The 20,106-nt window shown below is 37.5% G+C and overlaps 1 protein-coding gene and 1 long non-coding RNA gene across 4 annotated transcripts in view; one reads left to right on the top strand and one right to left on the bottom strand.

Moving 5' to 3' along the window:
* SLC2A13 (solute carrier family 2 member 13) overlaps positions 1 to 20,106 on the bottom strand; it is a 384,555-nt gene that overhangs the window by 24,329 nt on the left and 340,120 nt on the right. For 2 of the 3 annotated variants that reach the window (XM_064591394.1, XM_064591395.1), the window contains exons 8-10: positions 13,366 to 13,487; positions 13,092 to 13,244; positions 6,949 to 7,063 (exon numbers count right to left, since the gene is read on the bottom strand). In XM_064591394.1, the coding sequence (XP_064447464.1) occupies positions 6,949 to 7,063; positions 13,092 to 13,244; positions 13,366 to 13,487 (390 nt within the window). Of the gene's footprint in view, positions 1 to 2,029; positions 7,064 to 13,091; positions 13,245 to 13,365; positions 13,488 to 20,106 lie in introns of those variants that run through there. The other variant, XM_045869435.3, reaches the window with a different exon arrangement.
* Positions 516 to 5,910, top strand: LOC135364442 (uncharacterized). Its single transcript, XR_010411554.1, has 3 exons — positions 516 to 742; positions 872 to 1,031; positions 5,799 to 5,910. It is a non-coding gene; the product is annotated as an uncharacterized LOC135364442 (long non-coding RNA).

Below are 20,106 nucleotides of genomic sequence, written 5' to 3'. Positions count from 1 at the left end.
TATGACATATGTCAAGCCTGTGTGCTCCTGCCCCCAGTAGTTGTTCTCAGGAAAGGAATTTATAAACACATTGCTTGTGCTTTGGACAGTGCGACCTTAGCATCAGGGTTAGCATGTGCAGGATGACACTGAGAACAGCCAACAGTTACCCAGCACTTACTACGTGCTATTGCTCTAAGTGCTTTAGATGATTAATGCAACCCCCATAACAAATATATGAGGTAGATAGTAACATCTCTACTTTATAGACAGGAATTGAGGCAAAGAGTAAGTCAGTAATTTAGGTTACCAGGCAGTAAGTAGAAAAGCTGGGATTCAAAGCTGGCAATTTGTATTCATTCTGATTCCTTAAACAATGTACTATTTGGAGAAAAAGCTCCAAAGGTCTTCAGAATTTGTGTCCATAGACCAGGTTAAAGTGAGGTGTCTGATTCTTCCTCTGCATACCTTTTAAGTAATAACTAACACAGGAATTCCACAATGTTTATTTTGTAGTCTTTCTGCCTAGGTCTGACCAGAAGACATTCCAAATGATGACGGAGAGACGACTATTGGTGTAGTCCACACAGAGAGAAGTTCTGTACTACTTCCTAGTTTGTGATCTTGGGCAAGTCATCAAAATGTTCTGAACTTAAGTTTAGTACCCATAAAAGCACTACAATGTTTACCCCACAGAACTGGATAGTTAAATGAGGACTTTGACCACTGATGCAAATATGTACTGCAATATTTAGGTGTCCTGGTGAGTAGACCCTTTATGCGTAATTTATGGGATTTTCTTTGGGTCATTCTGACTGTAGGATTTTTATCTTAGTTGCTGGCATCAGAATCCTTGATTAAATGCAACTCCACTTTTTTTTCTTTTAAGCAGGAGAAAATAAAATTTAATTTTGTGTGCATGGGGAAACCACCTAGACATGAGACCCCCATATGGTAAGCCTTTGGACAAGTGGATCTAGTGTCTTTATGGGATCTCCTCAGGCTGTTTCTACATTTGGGCTCAGGATGGCACACCCTAACTAACTATGGAGGTAAGTCTAACAGTTGCCCAGATCAAATAGTAGATAATTTCTCGCTAATAAAAGCTACAGTTAGGACAAAATGACAATGGAGAGCAATAGAATTCCAAAAGGAAATGTCAACAGGTCATCCAGCAGGTATTTTGTGTTATTTACAAAGCAAATACAGTTTTTGTCAACCCAACATAATGGCTTATGTCACACCTGGTATGTATGTATGTATGTATGTATGTATGTATTATTTATTTATTTATTATTATTTATTTATTTATTTATTTATTTATTTATTTTTTATTTATCTATCTATCTATCTATCTATCTATCTATTTATTTATTTTAGAGAGCACAAGCAGGGGGAGGACAGCAGAGGGAGAGGGAGAAGCAGGCTCCCCACGGAGCAAGGAGCCCGATATTGGGCTCGATCCCAGCGCCCTGGGATCATGACCTGAGCCAAAGGCAGACACTTAACTGACTGAGCCACCCAGGTGCCCCATTGTCACACCTGTTTTGACAACAACCAGAAATAATATTTCAAGGGTTCCTAAAGCACTTCATTTCAAAGTTTTATATTTACTATTTAGAATAATTCCTTGGAACAATTTTTGGGTATTATATATTTATTTTTAAAAGATAGTTGAGGGGCACCTGGGTGGCTCAGTTGTTAAGCGCCTGCCTTCAGCTCAGGTCGTGGTCCCAGGGTCCTGGGATCGAGCCCCGCTATCGGGTTCCCTGCTCGGCGGGAAGCCTGCTTCTCCCTCTTCCACTCTCCCTGCTTGTGTTCCCTCTCTTGCCGTGTCTCTCTCTCTCTGTCAAATAACTAAAATCTTTAAAAAAAAAAAAAAATAGTTGAGTTTACCCATTATTAAAAGAGGTAAAATATCATTAAAATGAGGACTGCATAAATATATAGAGATAACGAGATAACTAATTTTGTAGATGCCTTTCCTGGGTAACCTAGATCCTAAAATCAAAGGAAGAGAATTAGAGAAAATACAAAAGTGCAAAGGAGATAAATGACTAATGAATTGTCATAACTTTTATTTGATTATTTTCATTTACAGTTCTGGCACTGACACTTTTTTTAAAAAAAGATTTTAATTTTATGTAAAGATTGAACTTCAATAAAATAACTTAAAAAATTTACATATACATCACTAAATTTCCATAAAATATACAATACTTTTGATACAGCTATAGGCTAGAATGACTTTGAAGGAAATGATACATATTCATAATTTTTAAGAGAGATCCCATATGTCACATGTAAGAATAAATATTTATATTGAATTTTCCAAGACATGGGAAATATTAAATACTATATACCATGCACTCAAATTAAAATATACATTTTGAAATACATATTTTAAAAGCATAAAACTTTTAATCTAGATGTACATTAGAGCTTCTAAATAGAAATTTGAACATTTATTACAAATAAAGATACTATAACATCAAATGAGATACAGTCCAAAAGCTGCTAGGAACCAGTTTGGACATGTAGAATATAAAGTTCTACTTTGGCTAGAGTTAAGTCTCATTTTTTTTTTAACCTTCAAGTGAGATGGAATGATGTTAATTTTACTAAAATTGTAAAACTTCACAAAATATAGGTGTTTAAGTACTTGTAAGCTGCATTCCTTTTTCTCATACTGACATGACAAAAATCAAACACATGAACTGTGAAATAAATATATGAATATTACTACTAAATGAAAGTAGTTATTGAGCATTTCATAGACCAAATCACTCAAGTGCAAGACTGCTTTATACATATAAAGATTTATAGGAAATTACACCATTTTACACTCACAGGCAAATTAAGAGGATAAAATTCTCTCATGTACTTCTGACCATCATTGACACTCTTACAAAAGAGCTCTTCAATGAGTATTGGTATACAAATATTTCCCTAAAAGATAACGTAAAAAGAGTTGATAGCAGTTAGCTATTTGGCATTTTAAAATGATTGCTATTTCCAGAAAACAACATTTCTCACCCATAAGAACTGAGTGTACTGATAATTAATACATTGCTACCACCTGATCACTTCATCAAATTAGCTTAACATTTCTGTACATGAGGCTAAGAAAATTGATAAGAAAAGTGACAGAAAACAGGACATTAAAAATAATCCAGAGAAGAATTCTAAGTCTTTTCATAAGCAGCAGCTATACGTGAGCTATACATTTCATCCACTATTTAATAGATTTTGCTGTAAAGCACATGTTATGAATTCTCTGCCATGGGCCTGCTAGGTCATTGTTTTATTTGCAGTTAGTAAAAAGATATAAACTGAAAACTTGTTGCAACAAGCTGTATAAGTGAAAGCTATAAGGTGCTTAGTATAATTTGAGATTTTATAACCAGGAGAGTGGTCAAAACAAAACAAAACTGATTATAACAAAAATCTCATTAATTGTTCTTAATTACTGTGCCGATAAAACAATCCTTCCATTCGCCCTAATTGCATGACAATATTTCTAAATTGTATTAGTGTCATTAAGTTGTGACTTTCTTAGATAAGATATAATGTTTTTTTAGAATATCCTCCCCCTAGAATCTATGATTACATTTCAATTTTACTTTCCAATATAAAGCAAAAGGGTAAATTGTCAGTTTACATTTTTCCTGTTCACTTTCTCTAGATTATGGATTTTGAAATGATAGTAAACAACTTCTAAGTTTTTTGCTTTAATGGAATTCTCATTTTAGAGTGAATAATTTAAAAAATATTTAGATTCTTATATACTAAAATCTAGCTCAGTGGTAAAATTATGAAAAAGCACTTGACAGCATATGGAAGTATTACCGTTTAAATTTAGTTTTGATTTAGATCTTTTACAAATACATTAAAAATCATGTTTTGGGTAATTAACGACTAAGGTGCAACAGTCAAAATTATTAGGAATGTTTGTATTGAAGAAAACTATTAATACCAAATCTTTAAAATTTATCTGACATCACATTCAGACCTATGTGTTCAAATGCAGATAAAGGGTTATATTCTCTTTAGTCTATGGCAGATCTCATCAGCCACCAAGCTAAGCCTCAAATAGGGGTTATGACTTTCTTTACTATGTGCTCCTAAAACATAATATGTCTCTATTGAATGTGCAGCATGCTTAGAAGGAAAACTTAATTTCAGTTAAAAGCGTGATGCTTAATCTGTTTTAATATGGTAGTTCAAATCATACCATATATAAATTGTCCTACAAAATATATATTTGATGATATGTCAAATGGAATGTTTTCCAGTTGATAGTGGTAGCCAAAGATGCTGAGAACTTAAAAGGTACATAATATAAAAAAACCTGCAAAATTCAAACGCTTAATTTTTAAATATACTATAAAGGTTCACCAAATCTAAAAATAATACTCTAATTGTATAAGGTTTCTTTTTAAGTAGTTGTTTTTAAAAAAATTATAAATAATCTTTATACTGTGCCACTCTGTCTTGTACTTCAAAGATAAGGAATATTGTCTTTATCACTATATAAATAACAAATAGTCCTTTAAAGGAGAGGTTGAGGAGAATAGGGGAGGAGAACTGTGGCTAATTTTCCCTGTTACTCTGTGCATTTATGGATATAAAGTTGAATATACCGTTTGCTTATGTCAGGGAGAACAGGCCATGTTCTGCTTTAGGAAATAATAAAAGTCCAGTTGCTCCTTTAATAAAGTTACTGTGCATTCAGCCCAGCTGAGTACAGAAGCATAGAGTTAAGGCTATGTATATAATAAAGGGAAGAATAGAGGCAATTATTTGGATAAATCAGAAAAATACATTTTTAGAGAGCACTTTATTGGTCTAAATATTTTTTCTTCCCATCATATTCTGATTTTACCACATAATAGCTCATTTTCCACTTCACTTGTGTGAAGTATTACACAGATAAGAAATTTTTATGGGATAAGAAATATCAATAATTTTCTCATATTAAGTCACATCTGCTTTTCTGGGGGAAAAATCAATATTAATATACCCTTAGAAATCAATTGTCAAAGCACCTAATTCAGGGAAAAAAACTCAATTTTTTTTATTGTATGAAATGATCAAAAGGAGAAAACTTTTTTTTTTTAGCTGAAGGATTTTTAGGCCAGTAAAGTGACAGTTCAAGCACTGATCATACCCCCGGTGGCTATGAGAACAAACCTCCTTGGCTACATTCTCAGTTTTGATAATAGTGATAGGAATAAGCCAGACTTCAAGCAAAGGACAAAACATCTTGGAGACTGGCAGAAACACACATTGAATTTAGAGATAGCCATCTTTTCACTCCAAAGAGCACCTTAAAATCCATCAAACTTATATATTCCTATCTGGCCACAGACGATTCATTCATATTTTCACTGGAACTAGCAAGTAATTTTGTATATTCTGTATAGTTCCTAAGAGTAAAAATTAGAGTTCATTGATTAACGAGCATAAAAACCAATGAACACTTTGAGAAGACACTGTAGAAATGTATGCTATATTAGAACCATTAATCTGTTCCAATAGAAAACCCCAATTTTTAGACAAGAAGGAAAAAAATCCAAGCCAAGTATGAGAAAAAGGAAACACCCACAGACAAATCTGTATCTTTTTTTGATAAATTGTCAAGGAAAATGAGAAAAGGGTGTGCAAAATAAAAACGAGTTTATGTTCTTAAAGTAAGAAAAGACTAGTACTTTTAAGAGTTAATAAAAAGCTAAGGAAAAAATAAGTCTCACTATTTAAAACATCAGTAACAGCAGGATTATCTGTCACTGATTTTCTTTCTTTCTTTTTTGTTTCAGGAATTATTTGATTAAAAGAAAGGGAAAAATAGTCTGCTAGCAGCTATTTATATTAAAACAAATGAAGGCACAAATTAGTAGGACTCCAGAGGCTATGAGTGAAGGCGTGGTGAGTATAAGGTGATTTTGGTATGAACAGAAACCCTGAAATATCGTTGAAGATCTGGTGCTATTTTGTGTTTACAGTTGCATACCTAAGTAACTAACTCAAATCAGGGATCCATAAAAATGTTTTCTTTCTTACTTTCTAGCAATAAAATATACTTATCAAAACTTGCTAGCTTAATAAAAAAAAAATTAAAAAAAAAACAAAAAAACTTGCTAGCTTATCTGTGCAAATGGATACTTATCACCAATGCAAAAAATATGTATGAAAATAAACCCTAAAAGACCTGCTTTTCATAATGTTCAAAAGGTCCTGTGTAGAGTCAGCTTCTGAAGAACTCTAAAGATCTGATTTGGAGAGAGAGACCAAAATGTGGAATCCAAAGGAGATAAGGACAACCGTGCCTCTGTGGGAGGCACTTTTGAATTTGTTGAAAGCTTAAATAGAATTTACTTTCTAATAGCTGATCACAGATAAGCTACTTGTCCTTAGGAAAATTTAGGGCCAATGGGCCTTGTTTTGACAGAAAACACCCTTGGATCTTATTCCAGAATCCTTCTTCATAAGTATATCCTACATATACGATTAAGCTAGATTAGCACTGACTCTAATAATTATATATGGTTTTAGGAAAAAAATACCACTGAAGTCACTGGATACAATATTCATTTTAGACTACCTCAGGAAGGAATTACATACATTTGTTCAATAATTATTAGTTTAAAATCTCTAAATATTGTTTTACATTTCTGCTTGTGAAAAAAAATGTCATCATGGTTGTATCGTCCTCCTAATCAAGTATTCTAGAAGATGAGGTCATTCAAAACTAGACTGTGGAAAGAACGAGATTAAAAGCAGGGCATTGAGGTCACCAATTGCTGCTTTTGTCCCCCAGGTTTGTTTAAATACCTAAATATATCAGCAGCTGAAAATTATTCCACATCAGAAGCATCGTTGTCAGAAAGATGATAGTTACTTCCCTTCACCCGAATATATTCAATATATCTCCCTTCATCAGAATCTGAAGCGCCACATGTACATAACCTGTTATCAAAGAGTGATTCAATTTCCTCTAATTTTTTCCCTTTGGTCTCAGGAAGACAGCCATAGATGAAAAGGAGTCCCACGCCAGCGAATCCAGCATAAAGGAAGAAGGCTCCTGCAATGGAAAATAGTACATATTTGTACGTACAGTCCTAGGTTGGAAAGAGTACTTGATTTTGACTTTTCTTTCTGGTCAGTCGTGTAATTGTGGTCTGACATAGAATCAAAAAATAACTACCAGCCTGCTTTACTGCTTTATTGTTCTAGCTCTGTGAACATAATACAATTTATCTTTCTTTGAAGATTTTATTCATTTATTTGACAGAGACATAGTGAGAGAGGGAACACAAGCAGGGGGAGTGGGAGAGGGAGAAGCAGGCTTCCCGAGGAGCAGGGGGCCCAATGCAGGGCTCAATCCCAGGACCCTGGGATCATGACGTGAGCCGAAGGCAGACGCTTAATGACTGAGCCACCAGGCGCCCCCAATTTATCTTTCTAAGCTCAAGTCATGTAATGTCTAACTCAAGAAGAATGGTAAACTGGGTTCAGACATAACTTCTACTTTGAATCTCTCCTCACTTCCCTGGCTAGAGATCATTGTTCTCTCCTATGTACTTTTACAGCACTTTGCTGAGACCCCCCATCATAATAAACAAGAAGTATAATTGGGTGCATGAATTTATGTCTGTCTTGTTTACTAGACTGCAGGCATTTTGAGGGAGAAATTTCTCATGTATCTTGTATTTCTGAAACCACATACAGTGATGCCACTGAATTCATGACTCAGCTAAGTACATGGCAACTGTTACCTTTCCAATCTCTCATGCCCAAAGTCTAGGAGTCAACTTTGACTTTCTTACTCTCCCGCCCAATATCCAATCTGTCAGGAGATCCTCTTGGATCTACCTTCAGAATACCAGAAATGACCACTTTTCGCCATTCCACTGGCATCTCTAGTTTAAGGGCCATCCTCTCATCTGAACTATTGCAGGAGTCTTTTAATTAGTCCCCTTGTTCCTTTTCTTAGACCACTAAGGTCCCTTTTTGTTTTTGGTCCGTAGCACTTCTCACCATCTGACATACTATAAAGCTTATTGTTTTGTTTCCCTTGACTAGAATGTAAGTCCCACGAGGTCAGAGAATTTTGTTTTGCTGTAACACTATGCATGCTAATGGAGCATAAATAAAAAGACCTTAGTAGTACCTGGTTGTGTTTTCTAAGTGTCAATGCAGCAAGCCTAGATGGATGAGATAGATGTGACTTGTCTATATGTCTACGTATTTCCAAGATGGTCTTTCCTTTATAATAGAATTCTCAATTTAAATATAAGACCCTAACTACAGTGGAGTTCCTGCCTAATTTGAGGCCTTAAATCCAGATCATCGTGGTGAAGGAAGATGACAAACTAATATAACAAATGACTGCAGAAAGGCTATCAGTTTGGGAGTTGGAAGGTCTGGGTTTAAATCTTTCTGTCTGACTTCCAGTCATTTAACCTACTCTCTGTGCCTCAGTTTCCATGTCAGGGAAAAAAAAAGATGGTTCTCAGCCTCTGTTTAATTTATAATTCTATAAATTTTATAACCCAAATCAGGAGCAGGTAGAGAGATGGTTATGAGGTGCTTGAGAGGGAGATGTGCTCTTCTGTTTCAGTGTCAAAACTGATTTCCTCAAGGCCTGAGTTGGCTTGTTTGTATTTGGGTTCCCAATGCCTAGAATGGCACCTGATACACTGGAGGGTCTAGAAATAAATGTGCTCTTACTGACTGCCAGATGGAATACTCTGGGTAAACAGATTTGAAATAAAGGGCTAAACTAGACAACATAAAGACATATTTCAAAATTAAGCTTTAAGCAAAATTAATATTTCTCTGTTCTTTTGAATCATTACAGAATAGGAAAGACATTATTAAGACTACTTTCTCTTTTTTTAGAGAGAGAGAGGGCACATGTGTGAGTGAAGGGGCAGACGGTGAGGGAAGAGAATCTCAAGCAGATTCCCCGTTGAGTGTGGAGCCCAATGCAGGGCCTGATCCCATGACCCTGAGATCATGACCTGAGCCAAAACCATCGGACATTCAACCGACTGAGTTACCCAAGGGCCCCAAAACTACTTCTTAAAGACATGCCTATAAGCAGCCATTTCAGGAATATCCACAGAAACATTTCTTGGGAAGGCTCAAGGAAAACTATGGAGGAAAAAGGCTGCTGAACTGGCCACCTGGAAGAATCTACTCTGGAATGAGGAGGAGTTATGAGAAAAGTGAAAAAGAGGTATAAATAATGAGATTTCGAGAAAATGACTAAATCGTGACATAGTTTGTTAGATTAAATCATCAGAAGCCATACAACTCTTAAGGAGCTGGGCTGGTATAAATCATTCTCAGTTTAAAAACACAACTCCATTTACAAATGTAGGGGTCCCTTTATTTCATTTGTTTGGTTCATGTTCAACAGACCTATTTTTTACGTCTTCTACTTGGTAAATAACCAGAAAACAGTACTAGGTCACCAGGGATGCATGACCGAGCGTTACAGTGAGAGGTGGGGATCATGGCTCTGCAGAGTGTAGATCGGAAAGTCACAGAGTGAGGCAGGCAGACTCCTGGGAGAGTTTCTTAAATTCTCGTGACCTTGGTTTCCTCATCTGTCTAATGGGGAAAATAACTGCTGCCCTGCCCAACTGCTAAGAACAGAAATAATGTATGTTACATGCCTGTTAGAATTCTGGAGGTTGGTTACCCAAAAAAGGGATAGCATTATCAAATTCAACTAAATGATTAAGGAAGAAGGGTTGCTATTAGAATAGAATGACATTAGTAGGACTTAAAACTTGGGAAAGTTTTCATGAAAAAGGTGATACCGACAAGCTAGGTCTTGGATAATGTGGGGATTTAGGGAAAAAAATGAAAGGAGATAAAGTACTGTGTTTGATTACAGAGAAGTGAAATTTGTGGGAAGAGAAATGGATCTTTAGCAGGAAGGGACAAAGAAAGGATGGTAATCATGATGATAACACAGAAAAAATAAGTGCAGATGGTAAAACATTTTAGACTAAATCAGGCTGCTAAACTCCAAAATCTCTTAACAGAGCAAACTAGGTTTGGCTTTATAAAATACAATCATGTTTCACAATTTAGGAACAGTGGCATAAAGAAAAATAACAAATCAAATCTATCAGTCCTCAACCCCTACAGTTAAAAACAATTATGGATTAAAGATTCTTAAAGGCGTGGCTTTACTTGTTACCCAGATTCCCAAGCCAAACAACATCAAGAAAATCCTATTAAAATAAAAGACCCTTTTATAGAATCTAAAGAACGCAAAGCAGGTAAATACCAAAACTTCTTAAGGGTGCTCCACTGGTGAGACCTGTGGTTCAGCCCCAGAGGCAGGAGCCAGCAGGGGGGCGCTGTGACCTGCTCTAAGTAATGGCCAGGTCAGTTATGTAAACTTACTTATTTCTCCTTGGAATGAAAGTGGAAAAAAAAAAAATGTCTGTAACGAGTCTGTCAGGATTGTTAAGTGCAGATATTCCTCAGCTTTATTCTGAAGAAAAGAAATCTTATTAGAGTCCTATATTAAGTTTCAGATTTAACACAAATATTTAATTGAATTATATAGAATGAGGAATCAAAGATCATGTGTGACTGAATTTCAGTATCTCAGTACAGGAACTTTGATACACTGCTTTCCAAGGGATCTATATAGTAGATTTGGTATTTAGTACTCACAGTGCTATACATAAAATGGTATACTGGTGACAGTTTTTAGTAATAAACATTAGTGAATGGGGTCCAAGGCAGACCTTTCTAAGCAGTATAGCTTAGAAAGGAAACAAAATTTGAGATTTTATGAAATAAGAAAGGAGGAAATAAAAGACCTGCATATTTCAAGAGAAATACTTCAGTATGGTATATGTTTGTTAAATCAGGGTTAGAAACATGTATGTTACATAAACCAGTAACATGTAGATTAAAATTCAAATCCAAAAACAGGGAAAAAACTTCACCTGAACGTAAATATTGTTCCACTACTAGCAAGCAGTAGACCTAATGGACCAGCGTGCTGACAGAAGCTTGGCTTAATGCAAAGCAAAAAGCTGCTTCTAACTGGATATATATATAGTTTTAAAATTATATTTTATTAAATTTTATTAAAATATTTAATTTTATATTAAAATATTTTGTATCATATATAAAAATGTTCATGTTTATATATTATATATTTAAATGGAAGTGCAGTTGACACAATTTATATTAGTTTCAGGTGTGCAACATAGGGATTCCACAACTCTGTACCTTATGCTGTGCTCACAAGTATAGCTACCGTCACCATACAGCACAATTACAGTACCATTGACCATATGCCCTATGCTGTACTTTTCTTTTTTTTTTTTTTTAAGATTTTATTTATTTGACAGAGAGAGAACACAAGCAGGGGGAGTGGGAGAGAGAGAAGCAGGCTTCCCACGGAGCAGGGAGCCCGATGTGGGGCTCGATCCCAGGACCCCGGGATCATGACCTGAGCTGAAGGCAGACGCTTAACGACTGAGCCACCCAGGCGCCCCCCGCCCATGCTGTACTTTACTTTTCATCTCCCTGACTTATTCATTTCATTACTGAAAGCCTGTACCTCCTACCAATCATTTTGCCCATCCCCCCCATTCCCCACCCCTCTGGCAACCGCCAGTTTGTTCTAATTGGATATTTCTGAAAGAAGCCTGGCTATGCCCCATTTAAATTTTACTTCTGTTGCCTCATGTTGTTTCGGGCAGCATAAATTTGAGAGGAGCTTTGGTAACAAAAGCCTTGCCTTGTAGACTTTTGGTCTATGACTTAATAAAAAATACTTTTTCAGGATATTAATCTATATTTAGGTCTTTAAATATTTAAGAATTCTCCAAAACAAAAAAATTAAGCATTCTCAAGAATTAGCAAATATAGGTAAGTATTTATTGTGTAAAATTTATGTTCTCAAAAAGAAAGCTTTAATTGCCAATGGGTTAAAACTGAATATACAAAATACATATCCAGTTTCAAATGCCAGTGTATTAAGTTTTTAATAAAATGTTTCTAAATTTCGAAATGTTCATTGGGAGAAACAAAGAGTTTTATAAAGATAATAAAAATAAATACCAATACAGGATGTTCAGAAGAGAGAGGAGGAATAGATTCATATAATGTTTCCTCATATTCAAAATTCTTCTGCATATTTATTCGACAGACACTTCTGAGTGCTTATCAAATGAACAGGATGCCCTGGAAGGCATTGGGAATATAATGGTGAACAAGGCATAAGTCCTGGCCTGAGCTCCAAACATTTATGGTCCAACTGTGAGGTGTGTGCGATGGGGAAGGGACCAGAGAATGGCATAAGCAAGAGACACTCCATATACATACAGAGACTTATGGGGAGAGTAGAACAAAAACCTCACATTTCATCTTTTAGAATCCTATAAACTATAAATTAATAATGAAGAAATTCTGTTGCTAAAGAGAAAATCTTTCTTGTCATTTTAGTAAAGTTTCATTTTAGAAGTTTTTTCCTGACTCAGCCACTTCCTAATACTGTTTTGAGTTATGGTCCACACATTTCCGCTGTCAGGTTTATGCTTCAGGCAGTGGTGGGTGCTGCTCTGAGTGGATGCTGAAATTAATATGCCATGGCCTGAACAGCACAGATGACACAGTGGAAGGCATAAATCACAGCACGACCTTTGGGGGATCTCCTTGGACATGACTCCATCTCCGTCATGAGACATCTTCAAGCATTAGCCCTTACATTCCCTGCCTGCATCCTTTCTGCCATTCTCTCTTGTTTTATGTTTCTTCATTAAACTAAAAGCACGCTGTGAAGATTTCCAACTGGGGAGATAGCTGGGAGATGTTTGGGTTGGAAGGTGGGAGAAGGCTATAAAGCACCGAGGGACAAGAAGCAATGCTGCTTAGGAAAGGAGAATTCCTTTTATCTTTTCCAAGTACATTTTCATGGCCTTTGGGGAATGAATGAGAGACCCACATAGAGATTACTTATAATAGCAAAAATATAACCACTATACTTTTAAACACAAATGATTGCATATATAAAAAAAGGAGGAAAAATAAAAATGAAACTATAGATGGGAATAATAATCTCTTACCATAGTATGTAAGATACTCTGCTGTGTGTAAAAATGTCAGTGAAACCAGAACGTTGAAAATCCAATTTATTCCAGATGAACATGCATTTCCTGTACTTCTTCCCCAAAGGGGATATATTTCAGAATTCACAGTCCAAGGCATTGGTCCCATTCCTGAGAAAAACATAAAACTAAAAATTTCAGTAAAATAGTTTATAAGGAATTTGAAAAAGTAGTTTGTCCTCTAAAAAGAGACACTTTAAATTAAACACAACAACACAAAGCCTTTGTTTACCAGGTGCGAAGAAAACAAGATATAAAATAAGGCCCAGAAGTGCAGTCCAGGAGTATGGCGTAGGGCAGAAATTGTAAGCCCAAAATACTTCTTCTGTTTTAAATTTGGTTTCATTCTCACATCTGAAAAATAATGCAATATAAGTATTAATGTTTTAGGGTATAGTTGCAGAAATTCAATGTGCTTATCTTGGAAATATCTGAAAGTTCCTTAATATCGTTAAGGAAAAGGGTCCAAGATGTTTTTCTTGAAAAAAAATTAAGATTTAAATATACAGTATTCGCTGTAAAGCTCACATAGAATATCTTAGATCTGAATATAACTCAAGAGAAAAACAAAGAAATATACTGTGTGTACAACTCAACAGCAAAAAAAACAATCCAATTAAAAAATGGTCAGGGGGGATGCACCTGATTGAGCGTCTGATTCTTGGTTTCGGCTCAGGTCATGATCTCAGGGTCCTGAGATTGAGCCATGCAAGTCAGGCTCCGCGCTCAGTGAGATTCTTTCTCCCTGTCCCTGTCCCCTCCCCACTCTCTCTCACTAAAAATAAATAAAATAAATGGTCAGAGGATCTAAATGGACATTCTCCTAAAGGAGACATATAGATGACAGGTACACGAAAAGGTGTTCAACATCATTAATCATCAGGGAAATACAAATCAAAAGCACAATGAAATATCACCTCCCACCTGTTAGAATGGCTACCATCACAAAGATGAATAACAAGTGTTGGTGGGGATGTAGAGAATGAGGAACCCTTGTGCACTATTGATGAGAATGTATATTGGTGCAGCCACTATGGAAAACAGGATGGAGGTTCCTCAAAAAATTAAAAACAAAATTACCATAAGATTTGGCAATCCAACTTCTGGGTATTTATCTGAAGAAAACGAAAACACTAACTCAAAAGATATATCCACTTGCATGTTCACTGCAGCATTATTTACAATAGGACATGAAAGTAACCTGAGTGTCCACTGATGGATGAATGGATAAAGAAAATGTGTGTACATACACACACACACACATACAAATATTACTCAGCCTTAAAAAAAGGAATTTTTGCCATTTTTAACAATATGGATGGACCTTGAGGGCATTATGCTACGTGGAATAATACCATATGATCTTGTATGTGCAATCTAAACAAAAATACTGAGCTATGGTCTTAGATACAGAGAACAGATTTGTGGTTGCTGGGGAACGGAGTTTGGAGAATTGAAATGGGTCAAAAGGTACCAACTTCCAGTTAAAAAATAAGTCATGGAAGGTACTGAACTGCATGGCCACTACAGTTAATAATACTGCATTGCATGTTTGAAAGTTGCTAAGAGAGTAGGTCTTAAAAGGTCTCATGACAAGAAACATTTGTAAATAATGTATGATGATGGACGTTTAATGCCAAATCATGTTGTCCACCTGAAACTAATACAATGTTATAGGTTAATTATATCTCAATAAAAAAACCACATTGTGTTTTATACGCACTTCATATAAGTCAGACATGATTTCCAGTTAGTCCTCGAAAGCTATACTAACACTTTAAGACTGCCGAGAGTCTGTCGTGGTAGAAAGACCTTAGAATTTGCAGTCAGGACAAGATTGAAGTCCCCAAACCAGATTTTTTTTTTTTTTTCATCTGTAAAATGGGGATAATACCTTAAGGATTAGAAGGGTCCCTTGTAAACAGGTGATGGCATAGATGTGGGGAGGGAACAGTGCTTATATCTGATCCCAACTAACACTTTCCCTTCCTGCTGTGTGTCCTTGCTTCTGTCTCAGTCACTCCTTAGTGACTTTGCCTCCTAGTTCTATTGTCAAGCAAAGTCTCCTCTGGTCTTAGATTGACTCTCAAGTTAAACTTCCAATTCTTTACCTTAATTGAAACTGGAATTGCCCATGAAGACACAACCAGCCTCACAAACACTCTTGCCCTCATTGTCATTTTTAGACTAGTGTTCTGCCTCTATCAACCTCTGATGTTTGAACCTTAACATTTAAGCCCTGTCCTTGGTCTGTTTATGACCTCCATCATCATAACACCCCACCTTGTCTTCCTGAGTTGAGTGCCTGGTCAGTCATATCCTCTACCCCCTCACATCCTCTGCCACAGCTGTTTATTTTTACTTCTGGCCCATATAATACTTTGGCTTAATAGTTCTTTATTTAGCCTCTGAAATTGCAAGAGGGCATTTTGCTTGATTTGGAACTATTTTACTTCAAGGTCTCAGCATTCCTTTTCTGATAACAAGCATTCCTTTTCTGGTAACAAGCATTTTATTTCCTAATTTCTGATCACTTCCTCTACACCCAAATCACAATCTTTAGATTCTAAACTCCCCTCAGCTTTCACTTAACCTCATCACTCAGTGTAGACCATGCCAATACTCTGCCGGTCTCTAGAATCCATCTTTCCTTCCTCCATGCTTATCTGCCATCCTCACGATGTCAGTTTCCAACCATGCACAGTACCATTTAACTGCCTTCAATTACCACTGGGCTAAACTTTGCTCAACTGTTGCATCAATTAATTAAAATATGTACTATCTTCTAGTACTGAAATCTTTCCCTCTTTCTCACTACTATGAACTTGGGTCCTTCTTTAAGAAGAAAATGGAGGACATTCAATTTGAACACCCTCAATTTTACTCTCTTGAACCTCTTGTTTTTCTGCATTTTCTTTCGGGGCTCTTCTCCTACACCTCCATTAGTAACATGTCTCTTGCCTTTTCTAAGGACCTGTACCCCCTTCTCCTTCTGTCTCTGCTGGGGTCACGTTCCATCAGCCGTCTGTCTCTTTCTGCCATTTTCAGTTTTTTCTGACATGAGCCTTCCTTTCTGTTTATGACACACAAGCTTGCTGCTACTCAACTGTTCAACCCCTCTCGTATTACACTACTAGTTCATCTGCAATTACAGAGAAATTTATACTGGTGAACTCTTCCTCCTTACAACCTACTCTTTCCTTCCTAGGCCAGCTCCCCCGTCCACCCATAGGCCAGCTGACTCTGACTCACTCAGGTTCTGTTTTCCTGAATCTACTCACCCAAAAGTTAGACCTTCTAGCCGCCAAATTCACTTATCTTGCCTTGATTTTGAGGTTCTTTGATTACTTTCTTGTGCTTGATATTGCTGACAGACCTTTTTTCTTCTCTTTCCCCTTTGCTTTTTACAGTTATATCTTCATCTTCTCCCTCTGATATATATGTCTTCATTGCTTTTTAAAGGGTCTCTTCCTCCCCTCAACCTCTAAAGGTGTGTTTTAAGGTTCTATTGTGGGGTCTGTCCCTTGTCTCTTAAACATCTCATCTAATTTTAATTAAATTTTTAAAAGAAAGGAAGACTGCCACATGCAGTGCCTCACTGGGATGTGTCTGGAGTCTTGGAATCTTGACTACCCTACATTCTCCTACAAATTGAACCTGAGAGCTCGTTTGGAGGTTCTGCCAGGTGCACAGCTTCTCATATACCCTTGATGGAAGAACAATATCTGGGAAGGTCATCCTCTTTGAGTGTACAGCTACAGGAGAGATGCACATGGAAGGGTGAGGAAGGAGACACATGTCTAGCCGCCAAATCAGCCAAATCAACCGTGGCGATCAGTGGGGTGACATATCACTGCTAGATCACCCTCATACCCATCTCATCTAATTTTAGAGATTGATGGTTTCCACATGGATGCTCCCTGATAGTTTATTCTAGCATTGACTTTTTTTCTTATGCTCCATTGATGGAATTTAGGTACCTGCTGAATTACCCACTATTATCACAGGCTGTTGGAACATTAACTGTGTAATGCATACTGAGTGCTTAGCACACTGCTCGGCACGTAGCGTATGCACAGTAAGTATTAGTGTAATAGTGCCTCTCGTGACATTTCTGTTTTCGATACCACCACCACTCCCTGAGTTGAAATGGGTTAAACTCTTGCAGTTATCTTCAATATTTTCTTACCCATCTTTCTTAAAATCCTCTATACTTTTAAGCCCAATTAAAGAAGAGTGGCTAAGACTATGAGCTCTGGGACTGACATCCTATGTTCAAATCTAGGTTGGGACACCCAGATTTGAAGCTGGGATATTTGTGACCTACGTACTTAACTTTCAAAGCCTGTGTCCTCATCTGTGAAATAAGGATTTTCCTGGCACCCACCTCATACAGTTATTTTGAGGCTTACATGAGATGATGTATGCAAAGAACTTCACATGATGTGGGTAGGAATTCATAATTATATTGCCTAGACATAGTTTCTTGAATCTGCCTTTTCTGTTTGCATTAATACCACCCCAGTTCAGACAGTTTGTCTCATCAACTGCATTTGTCTCCTTGGCAGACTCTGGAGTAGTCTCTCCGTGATCCATTTCCTGATACTCATCCTCTTCTGTAGTCCTCTCTCCTTGAGTGTGGGAGTGACCTGTGACTTGTTTCTAACAGAACGTGGCTGAAGTGACAGGACGTATGTGATTATGTAAGCTGCTCCGCAGAAGTCTCTCACTCCGTTGCTGGCTTTGAAAAAGTAAGCTGGTACGTGATGGGATGCCAGTGTTGGGATGCTCATGGGAGGGACTGAGAGAAGTCTTTAGGGGCTGGGGGTAGCCTTTGATTGACAGCAAGAAACTGAAGTCCTTGGTACAAAAGGTACCGAATTCAGCTAACAAAATCTTCCTTAGCTGAGCCTCAGAAACAACCACAGCCCAAGTGAATACTCTGTAGCCTCGTGAGACCCTAGGCAGCGGGCCTAGCTCAGCCGTGCTTGGACTGCAGGCCTACGGAAACTGGAGCATAATTAATGTGTGTTGTTTTAAGTAAGTATGTGGCGGTATTACTGTAGCAGCAAAAGCAAATAAATATAGTCTCCTAATGATTTTCCCTGCGTCTTGCACTCCTTTCTTCAAACTACCGCCCCACCAAGTTGAGCTCTCGAAAGCACTGCTCTGGCCACCTCCCTGCTCAAAAACCTTCAGTCCCCTTATCCCAACTGCCTATAAAATGGGGCCTGCAAAATTTAGCTGCAGCCTACCTTGTATCTTATACTCCTGTATACAGTCCTTTTCTCCAAATAATTATACTACTAATTTTTTGAACCAACTTCCCAGCCCCGGGATGTTCTACTCATGCCATTTCCTCTAACTGAAGGCAAACTCTCACTCTTGACCTCCACTGTCACAGTCTAGCTCGGCCTTCAAGGTGAGTACAGATGCCACCCACTCACCTACCTGAAATGCTCTGTTCTCTCAATGGATTTCCATTTTCCTCACTTACATCATTATCATGTACGTGCTCTGAAATCTCCTATCTATATATCCTCCCTCTTTTACTGTCCTGGACTCCCATCCGAGGCAGCACAGCACAAAGGTTAAGATCTAGAGTTAGGCTGCACGGTTTTGTATCTAGGTTCTGTTACTTACCAGCTGTGTAACTTTGGGCAAATTAGTCAACCTCTTTGTACCTTGGTTTTCTAATCTATATAAAGTCCCTAATAAACTTGTCACAAAGATTATATACAGTTGTAATTGCATGGCACGAAGAAAGTGATTTAAGTGTATGCCAAAAGAATAGGCAGTTTTGTATCCTCCACCTGCCTTTTCTTAAATCTCCACCTCTAGTTCATACTAGTATTCTCTATGGACATAAATGAAGCCTTCACACTGAACTGTGAGTAGAAAACAGCATTAGAAACCCCCTGATCAATAATCTTCCATCTTCATTCCTCACCAAATAGTCTTTTGAATTATATAAGAAAAGGGACAGGGAGGGAGAAGGAGAGAGCGAGCGAGAGAGAGGAGTGAAAAAGACAAGCAGGCAGGTTTCTGGGGAGGGAAATGCTTACATATACTCAAATCACTAAAATTCACTGAAAAATTCTATTTCCATTTTCATTATTATCAAAGTCACTTGCAGGATCTCTTTTGCTGGAACAATGGAAAGCAGCATATTTTAGGGTGAGCTCTGTGCTTGGCTGGGTGTAGTTTTTCACTGTTTGGCCATGCACGTTTATGTGCGTAAAAGGGCGAGTAACTCATCATCCTCATGCTGATTTTAGGAAAGTGCCACAGGCTCTGACTTGGCAGAGTTACACACTCAGCAGTACGCAGACTGCTAATGACTAAGACGGTGACATCACCTGACCTTTAGAATATAAACACTGGAAATCCCAACTAAAAGATAAAAATGTATATTCCAAATGTTATTGCAAAATACCCTCATGTTTTCCTGGCTGAGTGACTGCGGGTGGAAGAACATAATGCTCCAGAGAAAGAACAAAAAATACTTTCACATCAGTGTGTGGGCTGGGATTAGAAAAAGCCATGCTCTTTGACGGGACACCTCACCACATCCTAGAGCAAAAACCAGAAAACGGACGACGATACCAGGAGCTATGAGAGAGGCTGCTGCAGCGCAAAGAGCAGCAGAATCACGCAAGCAGGCAAAACAGGTCTCCCTTTGCCAGAGACAGAGGACTACTCGAGCGAGCGAGCGAGCGAGCGACAGGACGAACGCCTGCCATGCAGACCATAAACGAGCAGTTCGCTGTTCCAGCCGCAGAGCCCACAGTGCTGCCTTTAATAACGCTTCTAGGAATTAACAGCTCTCTTTCAAGGTGGAACAGTCCTCCCTTGCCTACTCAACACCCACTCTAACACCAGTTCAGATGTAGAGCTATTCTGCCTATTGTGTGTGTGTGATCTCTCTCTCCATCAGATATCCAGAGAAACAACCAAAGGAACTAAGCGCTAC

This window comes from Mirounga angustirostris, unplaced genomic scaffold (assembly GCF_029215605.1).
Source record: "Mirounga angustirostris isolate CCGP_5_RB_7025 unplaced genomic scaffold, mMirAng1.0.hap1 SCAF_5, whole genome shotgun sequence".
NCBI lineage: Eukaryota > Metazoa > Chordata > Mammalia > Carnivora > Phocidae > Mirounga > Mirounga angustirostris.
The sequence above is the reverse complement of the archived record's forward strand: the minus strand, read 5'-3'. Positions and strand labels throughout refer to the sequence as shown.